Below are 10,116 nucleotides of genomic sequence, written 5' to 3'. Positions count from 1 at the left end.
GTGTCGATGCTCCCCACCCTCGCTGTGTGCGCTTCCTTCCTCTCGCCGCAGCTCGCGCGGCCGCCGGCCGAATCTCGTGCCGCCCCGCAGCCCCGCTGCAGCGTCGCGCTCGCGCTCACCCTCGGCCAGCAGCCGAGGAGCGCGGTTGAGCTGCTGCAGCTTGCGCAGCAGCTCCTCGCGCTCGAGCCTACCCCGCTCGCGGTGGCGCAGCTGACGGACGCGATCGACTACCCCAGGCCGGCCGCCATCGACGACGCTGGCGGCGTCATGCCGCGGCTCGCCGATGCGCTCAAGCGGCAGCGGCGCGCGTGGCTGCTCGTGGCGCTACTGCGGGAAGACAGAGACAAGTATGTGGAGACAGTCTCCTTCCTCAAGATTCCGCGGGACGAGCTCCCCAACCGGCAAGGTGTCCCGCTGCGCGCGTGCGACCCGGACCCGCGACGCCGCGACAGCGGCAGCGGCGAGCGGCCATCGAGTTGCGGGGGACGCCTCTTCCCGCAACAACGTCGCCACACTTTGAGAAAAGCTTCGCCTTAGGCGAGCCGCTGGTGGAAGGTCTTAACGCGGAGGGGCTGGTGCCGGACTGCGCACTGGAGGACGTGCCGATGGGCGAGAATCCGCTCGAGGCGCACAGTTCCCGTAAATCTATTTTGGCACACACACACACACACACACACACACACACACACACACACACACACACACACACACACACACACACACACACACACACCCCGCTCACCCACCTCGCTCACCCACGCGCAAAATCCTGGACATTCAATGCCGTGGGGCTCCTGTCTATCTGGACGTGGAGTCGCGAGGGCTGCCAGGCCCTTGCCCCACCACCTCGTGTGTGGAGAGTACCTGACGTCTGACCTGACCTCACCTTAGGCGGTGCTGCTCGAGACGACGCGCAACATCTACGCACGATCTAGCCGAGATCTAGCCCGAGATCTAGCCGAGATCTAGCCCGAGATCGCGCTGCTGCATGGGTGCCGTCCGAGATCGCGCCGAGATCTAGCCGGGATCGCGCTGCTTGCACGGGTATCGCCCTCATCGGCCTCCGCCCTCCCCCACTCCGCCTGGTTGATTGGTCCATTCACACGTAATGGATTGATTAGGCGGGCGAGACTGGGGTGAGCCGCAACCCAGAGAGGAGCATCCGCGGGCTGATCGACGAGATGCGCCGCTTCATGTTGTCGGCGGAGGGGGTGGCGGCTTCGTCGCAGCAGGAGGTGCATCGCTGCAGAAGGCCTCCAGCACACGCGCACGGCATCTCTCGCACCCTTCCTCGCACTCACTAAGGTGCGACAACCTCGTCGCCACACACACACATGCACACGCACGCACACGCACACGCACACGCACACGCACACGCACACGCACACGCACACGCACACGCACACGCACACACGCACACGCACGCACACACACACACACACACACACACACGCACGCACGCACGCACGCACGCACGCACGCACACGCACGCACGCACGCACGCACGCACCCACGCACGCACGCACGCACGCACACACACACACACACACACACACACGCACGCACACACACACACACACACACACACACACACACACACACACACACACACACACACTCGACACGCCACCAGGTGCTCGTGCGCACGCTGCGCACGCTCATGACGCCGGTGCTGCCGCCCTTCTACCGCATCTTCATGGGCGGCCTCGTCCCACGGCACGACCCCGGCGACTCGCGTGTGGGTCCAAGACCCCGGGGACCCCGGCCCCGGCTGGCGGCTCGCCGGACCCTTGCCGAGCTCGGCCGGCGCTTTCTTTTTTGTAGGCGCGGACCCGAAGTGGCTGGCTGACGGCGTGCAGTGGGTGCGCGCCCGGCTGCCGTTTGGAAGGAGCTACCTCGAGCCTGGCCGGCAGCTCGGCCCGTGGTTCTACGCGCCGGCGCTGACGGCCGTCGTGGCTCCGTGCGCACCAGCTCCCCTCGCTTGCTTTGCGCGACACGCCAGGTCCGCGACGCTCTCATGGCTCGCCCCGCAGGTACGCTTTTGGTTTCCTGGTCGGCCCGGCGTCGCTCAACCGTCGCGCCGACGGCGAGGTTGGCGGGCTGGTTGTTGAGAAGTGCAAGTTCCTCCAAGAGTCGAGCTGCAAGGGCACGCCTCTCCGGCTCGCGCCCCCCTCCTGTGTCACCACGATTGCAGACCGGCGTGACATCGTGCACTGTAGGAATGTGCCTCAACTCGTGCAAGCTGCCCGCGCAGCAGCTCTTCTCCGAGCTCGGCCTCCCTCTGCGCGTCAGCCCAAATTTCGAGACGCAGGAATGCCAGTGGTCGTTTGGAGAGGCGGCGCCGCCGCCCGACGAGGACCCGACGTGGCCAAAAGGTTGCGTCGTCGGTTGCACGAGCCGAGAGGCGATGCGGGAGCTGAGCGGCGGCGGGCCGGCTGTGCGGGCATGCGAGTAACAAATTGATACCACACGTATTTTCATATTTAATTTGCACACACGTATATGTGTGTATGACCGCTTCCCCTTTTATCCGCGTCCGCGCGTGTGAGCGGCGTCCCCGTGGTCCGATCACGCGCTGTCTCGCCGCTCTGACTCGCGCTCGCGCGCGCGCGCCGTGCTCGCGGCTGCGGGGCCCCGGGCGTGGCGGGGGCCGGGGGGGGTGCGGGGGCGACGGGCGTATCCGTGGTGTTGTGGGGCGCGCGGCGACCGTCCTCGTCCAGGATGTGCGTGCCCCCCCCCCCCACCCCCCCGCCACCCCCCGCACCACCATCTTCTTCCTGCGCCCTTTGGCCCCGGCCCTGCACATCTTGTGGACCCCTCGCCCTGCCGGCACCTGCCGCCCCGCCCCGCCCCGCGCGTGCAGTCTGCCCGCAGAGCCAGGGACAGAGCTCTGTAATGCTAATCTGGCAGAGGCTGGGGGACACTCTCCAGGGGTGGACTTGACACATAAGCATGTACATGTGTGCGATGGGCGCGGCCCCAAATTTCTCTGTGACACGGCTTGCGTACGTCCGCGAGCGCGACCGAACGGGCCGCAGGATCGAGTGCATGCACGCGCCCCAATAAAAACAGCGAGCGGGCCTGCGGGCGCCCCTAGGCCCAGACCTTGAGGGTCGAGTCCCATGAGCCAGTGCAGAGGGCCTGCCCGTCGGACGAGACGCCGAGGCAGGATACGCGGTTGTCGTGCCCGGCGAGCACGCCGATCTGCTTGCCGGTCAGGGTGTCCCACACATAGCAGTTGAAGTCGTCGTATCCGGCGAAGAGGAAGCGGCCAGAGTAGGAGAAGGCGACCGAGGTGATGCCGCATAGGATCTTGTCGTGCGTGTACGTCATCAGCTCGCGGTACGCTCGCAGGTCGTACAGCCGGCACGAGGCGTCATCCGAGCCGGTGCCAAAGACGTTGCCCGCCGGGAAGAAGTCGACGGCGTTGATGTCCGACTCGTGCCCCGAGAAGGTCATCACGGGGCCTGGCGTGGCGACGTCCCAGAGCTTTGCTGTGGCGTCGCATGCGCCAGAGACGAAGAGCCTCGCCTGGCGCGGCGCGATTGAGATCGACATGACGTCGCCTTGGTGGTCGACGTACTGCTGCTGCTGCTGCCCCGTCTCGACATCCCACCGCATGCACGTCATGTCTCCCGAGGCGGTGACGACGGTGGTCTCGTCGAGGAAGCGACAGCAGGAGAGGTAGCCAGTGTGCCCCGCCAGCTCGCGCTGCACCTTGATGGGCTGGTCTTTGCTCGTCGCCGCGACGTTGTAGATCGAGCACGTGTTGTCGAGGCCGCCGCAGGCGATCCGACCCCCCGAAGGGGAGAAGGCGCAGGTCATGACCCACGAGGAGCGCAGCGGGATCGCGTGCACCTTGTTAGCCGTCAACCCGTTCCACACGATGAGCTTCCCGTCCTGCGACGCCGAGACCAGGTGGCGCCGCCGCTCGCCCTCTGTCGTCGGCGCCCAGTGCAGCGCATAAATCTTGGCAAAGTGGCCCTTGAGCACCTTGCGGCATTTGAGGGCGACCTTACCCATCGCCGGCGCCTGAGAGGAGCGTGCCGGACGCACGGTGATTCGAACGCCAGGCTTGCCAGATGGGTAGGGCAGAGGGTTGGTGACTGTGCGGAGCGAGAGCTCCGAGGGCTCATCGTTTTGCCTGATGCGCGGCCATTCCGCCGTCGTCCAGCGCCTGTCGCTTGGCCTTGATGGCCGTCTTAAGCTTCTCGATCTCCTGCTTCGCGGTGGGCGCCATTGGCGCGACGCCTTGCCGGCGAGCCGCCACTCTGGACGGCGAGCCGCCACAAAGTAGGATTCTGTCCGACCAATACGGACACTGCAGGGCGCGCTTTTTTTTTAGCTTTTTATGAAATGCCGCCCCCGCGAACGCCCCACCCCGGCCGGGAGAAAGGGGAGTGACAGTTTGGGATTGAAAGCCGAGTACCTCGCGCTCCATGTTTTTTTATTCCTAGACCCGCCACTTTTTTATCTTCTCTACCTGCTGGTCTACATTAACACCCGCAAGGAAACAGACACCGCAAGGAAGAAAAAAATTGCGGCAGCGGAGCAGGCGAAACACAACAGCTGTGGCATGAAGGTTGCAGCGAGAGAATCGGCGAGGGCCTGCGAAGACAGATAGGAAGAGGCAGAGGCCCAAGGGTGGGCGACGGCTAGCGCACCACACTCTTCTCCTCACGATACCAAAGTTTTAGGTATGTCGATACCAAGGTTGTGCCATTTTCTCTTTTCCTCCGTTAGAATTAAAATCCCTGTATGGTGGCGGCAGGCCGTCCTCCCATCCGCCCGTGTTTTTCTTTCTTTCTTTTCGCTGTGGCTAGTACATGCGATGCTAAGGAGGCCTCGAATCATCTTTACAACCCGCGAATGTGCGCAACTAGAGGCCTCGCTCTTCCTGCATCGCAAACGTCATTCTTCTTCATGGATCAAACTCGGCACATACTCTTCATGGCACATGGGTAGCATCGCGCCTCGCAGCATATGTACAATCAAACAATGCCGTCGAAACAGTCTGTCACAGATGGGCATTGCTGATGATGAGGCTCTGTACGGTGGTGGGTTTTCCTTGTCTGCTGTCGAAAGCATTGAGGCGGAGCTCTATAAGCAGTGTGGCTTGGGTAGTGCTCCGGGTCATATTGATCAGTTCGTAGGGAGCTTGGCAGGACGGTCACTGATGCGGTGGAACTTCGTCTTCCCCTCTCTATTGTGCATTCGATGACCACGCGCAGGCAACTTCGCCGGCCACAATTGCAAGCTTGTTGGCGTTGCAGTCAGTGCATTCAGCGATGCAGGCAGTGACCATGACCTGCGAGGCAGACAATCTTGTTTCATATGAGCGAAGCCTGTGCTGGTGAAAGGGATGCTTTCACTTGTAGTGAGCGTCGGGCTGGTGGTTCGACGTTGGTGAAAGCATGCTTGTGGTGAAAGCTTGTCCTGTGCGGGTTGTGGCCCACATTGTGATGGGAGCGCATGTATGCGCATACGTATACCTGCAGTATCTTGTGCACACACTGCGCATGAGCCATGAGAGATGAGTGTGCGCAAATGTGAGCTTGTTTGACGTCGTAAAAGAGTCACGCGCATTACAGTGTCAGTTCCTACTGTACAGCCGAGTGATGGGTTCATCAAGCTTTTTCCCACAACGACTGTATCGTCCCAGCATCATACTTGTGGACAAACATCTCTCTCTACTTGTGGTGGTGTGATCGATTGTGCATTGATCATTGTAGAAAAGAAGAACACGCTGCCGAGCCCAAATCACTGTGAGAGTCGTGTTGGTTTTCAAATCTCTCTCTCTCTCTCCTCTCTACATGTATCTGTAATGAGACGGCCGCATTGGTCGCTTTGCACATGCACATGTACATGTCATGTGCACACATGGACATGGACATGGACATGGACATGGACATGGTGGACATGTATTGGTCGCTTACTTTGAGCAAAGAGAAAAAATGAACCCTTACGGCGGAGCAGGAGAAACACAATCAAAAAACAAAAAAAGGATTCGGACGATATAAACAAAGAAAAACATTTGCGCCCATCGTAGCCGGCGCGGCGCGCCTTGCTGGGCGGTCCCTTCATAGCACTTGATGATTGCCCTCGAAAACAAGGTCACGATGGACGACCTGTCGGCAGCCGCGGACCATGTGCTCGCCTCCTTCGACGAAGGCCTCTCCGAACAGACGCAGCGCGCAATGGCTGGGGCACGCGTCACGGCGTGCGATGACCGGGCGCACGCGGACCGATCCTCTGAGCACGCGATCCTGCGGTTCTCCGCCCTGCGTGCGGATGAGTGCCGCAGGTGGGTGGCTGACGCCACCGACAATGAGCTCACGAGCGTCACGAGTGGGATGCGAGAGCTGCACGGCGCCTGGATGGCGGGGGAGGCGCGCTCAATCAATCTCGAGCTCAACAAGCAGCAGCACGCCGAGGAGGAGGCGCGAGGGATCACCCGTCGTCGGCTGACGCTCCTCGCGTGCGAATCCGACTTTCGTTGCTGGCGCTAGGCGAGCGCGGTTGAGAAGGCGGTCTCCGCGGCGTTGGAGGCGGAGCGGCAGCGGTGCGCCACAGAGGTCGCGGCGCATGACGAGCAGCGAAAGGCGGCCGAGAAAGCGGCCGAAGCGCGCGAGGCGGCGCTGCGTGTTGAGGTTGTGGCGGCAGAGGAGCGTGCGGCAGCGCTCTGCGACGCGGTGCAGGCGCCGCGTCGCCCTTGCGCAGCGCCACCAGCGCAACGCCACCAGCGCACACACTCCCACTCCGGCGCGCCCACGACACGTGTGCGATACATGCCCCCACGCCACGGCCGCCTGGCCCCGGCCTCGCTCCCGATGCATCCGCGGTTCAAAAAGGCGCGCGAACGCGAGGTGGAGGAGATGACGGCGCGGCTGCAAGAGCTCATCCTGTCGCAAAAGATGGCCTCGGAGGAGAAGCTGAGCGGCACTGTGCGCAAACGGTGATCGCCTCTAGCAGTTTCCTGCCTGCTCTCGCTGGGCAGTCCTCCGCCGTCGCCATCCTCCTCTGTGTCGTCTGCTCCTCCTTGAGCCTCCTCCGGCGCCGACCCGCCCGCTGCTGTCGAGCCACGCCAGCAGCGCCGCCTCGCCGCCTCGCCCAAGAGCGTCCGTGGCCTCTTTGGGAAGGCGCCGGCCGTCATCAAATGAATTTGGAGTATTTTCTGTATGTGTGTAATACTAATAGCGCCGGCGGCAAAGAATTATTTGTTTCGGAAATTCTTCATCAAACCACGACGGCGCCTGTGGTGTTAAAGGGAGCGGACCCTGAGTTGAGGAAATCGAGGGACGCGACCCACCTCGCCACAGACGGTCCCGCGCCTCGCCGCTATGACGGCCGCACGACCGCAGGTCGTGTGCGTGCGGCCGTCTTTGTCCGGAGTGAATACTCCAACGCGCTCGTCGGTGACGGCTTCCCTCAACCTGCGCCGCGCTCGGCGAACCTCGACAGCGCTTTCGGTGGCATGCAGCTCTTTGCGACAGAAGCCTGGAGAACAGCTCCTCTGCTGCTCACACACTCTGCACAGTTGACACAGCCTACTGTGCGGCTGCCACAGCTGTCACAGCGATGGGCTCGCCCTCACTGGCCCTCAGTCACTTGTGCTGCGGCTTGTGTGAGCGACACTGCTCGGCGACTGCCGGCACACTGTGAGACCATGGGTGTGAGGTTAAACCACGCTACCAGCGCTTGGTCACATCGGCCCCGAGGTCAGATCCTTCTACTCTGTTGATGACAAGACTTGTTTACTGGCTGGAGCCGAGCAGGAGGACCCAGCGCACAACCCCTGGTCAACTCAGGGTCCGCTCCCCGTATACAGCGAGCAGCGTGTCCGTGTGCGCGCCTTTTGTTTTTGCGAGTTTTTGTGCTGTAAAAATCTGTATCATGTAGGAAGTGAATGCAGTCGAGAAGGAAGGCGGCCAATTCGAGCGGGTTTGCGGCGACGCGTGGGGGCTGCTCCCCGGCCTCCGGGCGGGCGGGCGGGCGCCTGAGGCCTGAGGTGCATGGGCGACTTCGTGTGGTAGGGAGAGAGCAGGGCTCGGGTCTCGTGCGGGCTCACGTGGCGCACGCGTCGCCGCACGCGCCGAGCGGGCGGCCGGGAGGACGAGTGGAAAAGAAATCGGGGTCCGCGCGCAGCTCCCAAGGTTAAAATTGAAATTCCTTTTTCGGTGGGGGTTCGGGAAGGGGGTCGGCGAGATCCTCTGGAAGGCGGCGAACGTGCCGCAGAACAAGCTGCCGCGGGCGCCGGGCCCAGTTACCTCGATGAGGTGACTTGGACCACCAAGAGTTGTCTAGGGCTGCAGAGCGCAGCGTATCTCGGTCGTTCTTCACACGGCAATCGCAGAGCAGATTGTGAATGCGCTTGCCTGCGGCGAGGGCGGTCGGGTGCGGCACGGAGCTAAGTGCCTCGCCGTCCTCGCAAGGAGTCGCTTAGGCGGCTCCCGTGGTGTACCTGTGTTAGTGCCAGTGCGCGCCAGAAAGAAAGAAAGAAAACAGCAAGCAGGGATGGGAGGACGGCACGCCGCCACCACACAGGGATTTTAAGGAGAGGGGTGTGTGCGCGCCAGTACTGCCCGAAAAAATGCGCTCATCTGATTCGTCTCCATCATGGCTGCCTGCGGCAATGCGCTCATCTGAGCAGGGGCGCGAGCAGGCGCGAGCGAATGCAGGGCGCGCGCGAGAGCAATGCGCGCGAGAGAGAGCAGCTGCGCGCGAGAGCAGGCGCGCGCGGAGAGCAGTGATACCCCCCGATGTTCGGCGATTCGGCGATTTCAGCACAACAGCGATTTTCGATTATATTGCAAATTGTTCGATTGTTGCCCCACCCCGAACGAACGACGGCATTTACTAAAATGACCTCGCGCGCGCGCAGCACACGGGACGCGGCACAAACGGGGCACAAACGCCAGGCTACATACGCGAGCCTCGCCGGAGATGGTTGCAGCCATCGACAAGCTGGCCGACTTCAAGGTGAAGAACGGCGAGCAGTTCGAGGCACTCACTCATCAGACACCACTGAGACGGCCGTTCCGGGCATTTGAACGCGACCTTCGGGGGCAAAGACATTCTATGGCTCAGACTGGACTCCTCTTGGTCCCTTCTGAATGCCCTAGGCCACACCTGGGCCTTACCTGCCCGCCCCCGGCCCCCCCCCCCCCCAGCCAGCCGGCGTTTGCATCAACACGCCGCCACGGCGGCACTCCGCGCCTGCGCGTGTCAGGAACTCAGATGGGAAGCGAGCACAGCGTCTTCCTTCCGCCGTGGGAGGCGGAGACCGAGGCGGAGAAGGCGCGCGCCGACGACTTTCGCGCCGCCGTCAAGTCGCTCTCCAACTCGACGGCAAACTTCCTCGTGCCGCACGTGCTAAGCTCTGACCCAGCATTCACGTGGGACTGGGTAGAGCACCGGCCGTTCGCAGAGGCGGCGTACCAGAGCGACGAGCGTCTGACGAAGCTAATACCTCGCCTCGTCCCTTCCCGGTAAGCACGGCTCTGTCCCCGCTCGCGCGGGCCGCATTCCCTGCGGCAGCCACATTCGTACAAACTTCTCCACGCCAGCGCACATTGAGGGCAGACAGAGCGCTGGCCGCAAGACCGCATCTGCGCCGCACACCATACTACACAAACACTCGCAGACCCGCGGCGACTCACTCCACGCGCCGCCGGCCCCTCCGCAGCATCTCTGAGGAGGACTTTTGGCGAAACTACTTTTCGCACGTCTTTGCTGTCAAGCGCCGCTTCGAGGCCGAGGCTGCGGCGCCCGAACCGAGCGACCTTGCGCCGAGCTGCAGCAGCGCGGCAAGCGGCGCTGGCGTGCGGACCGCGGCGCCGCAGCCTCCTGCCATGCTCAAGTCGGCGTCGTCGCTCGCAACGGTGATTTCTTGACGCCACATGCAGCGCTGCTGCCGGCGGCGGAGTCGCCACCGCGGCTAGCCTCGTGGACCACATAGGTCTCGTACCCTGAAAAGTTCCACCTGGCGGTGCACTATGCCAATCACGGGCCACCGCTGCCAAGCCTGAGCGACGCGGACCGCATCTTGCTCGAGGCGCTTCAGATGCAGGCAGCCCCGTGGCAGCTAGTTCGAGGAGCCGACGAATATCGCTTTTT

General features: G+C 62.8%; 4 protein-coding genes across 4 annotated transcripts; 3 read left to right on the top strand and 1 right to left on the bottom strand.

The window, feature by feature from the left end:
* Positions 1–267: 267 nt before the first annotated feature.
* On the top strand, positions 268–2,455 carry EMIHUDRAFT_251699 (hypothetical protein; the record flags this gene model as incomplete). The annotated part of the gene is made up of 8 exons (XM_005791077.1): positions 268–406; positions 538–633; positions 1,022–1,044; positions 1,122–1,235; positions 1,634–1,736; positions 1,825–1,960; positions 2,034–2,208; positions 2,312–2,455. The coding sequence occupies 8 exons, from the start codon at positions 268–270 to the stop codon at positions 2,453–2,455; spliced, it is 930 nt and encodes a 309-aa protein (XP_005791134.1).
* Positions 2,456–2,888: 433 nt separating this feature from the next.
* Positions 2,889–4,264, bottom strand: GPB1-2 (GPB1, beta subunit of a heterotrimeric G-protein). Its single transcript, XM_005791076.1, has 2 exons — positions 4,145–4,264; positions 2,889–4,032 (listed from the first exon to the last, which is right to left on the bottom strand). Exons 1-2 carry the CDS (start codon positions 4,238–4,240, stop codon positions 3,094–3,096), a joined length of 1,035 nt encoding a protein of 344 aa, XP_005791133.1. The 5' UTR covers positions 4,241–4,264; the 3' UTR covers positions 2,889–3,093.
* A 1,828-nt stretch (positions 4,265–6,092) lies between these two features.
* EMIHUDRAFT_251696 (hypothetical protein) lies at positions 6,093–6,509 on the top strand (the record flags this gene model as incomplete). The annotated part of the gene is made up of 1 exon (XM_005791075.1): positions 6,093–6,509. The coding sequence occupies one exon, from the start codon at positions 6,093–6,095 to the stop codon at positions 6,507–6,509; it is 417 nt and encodes a 138-aa protein (XP_005791132.1).
* Positions 6,510–9,237: 2,728 nt separating this feature from the next.
* Positions 9,238–10,087, top strand: EMIHUDRAFT_251694 (hypothetical protein; the record flags this gene model as incomplete). Its single annotated transcript, XM_005791074.1, has 3 exons — positions 9,238–9,488; positions 9,686–9,881; positions 9,959–10,087. Coding segments are annotated over 3 exons (576 nt in total), but the record flags the coding sequence as incomplete, so codon positions are not given.
* Positions 10,088–10,116: the final 29 nt, after the last annotated feature.

The sequence above is a fragment of the Emiliania huxleyi genome, assembly GCF_000372725.1.
Source record: "Emiliania huxleyi CCMP1516 unplaced genomic scaffold EMIHUscaffold_1155, whole genome shotgun sequence".
Lineage (NCBI taxonomy): Eukaryota > Haptophyta > Isochrysidales > Noelaerhabdaceae > Emiliania > Emiliania huxleyi.
This window is presented reverse-complemented; position numbering and strand designations above follow the sequence as displayed.

Bases quoted from the DNA above. Each gene is read 5' to 3' on its own strand.
- GPB1-2 (XM_005791076.1), bottom strand. From the start codon at position 4,240: ATGGCGCCCACCGCGAAGCAGGAGATCGAGAAGCTTAAGACGGCCATC. The intron at 4,033-4,144 runs GCAAAACGATGA...CGCTCCTCTCAG, and splicing joins GCGGAATGGCCGCGCATCAG to GCGCCGGCGATGGGTAAGGT.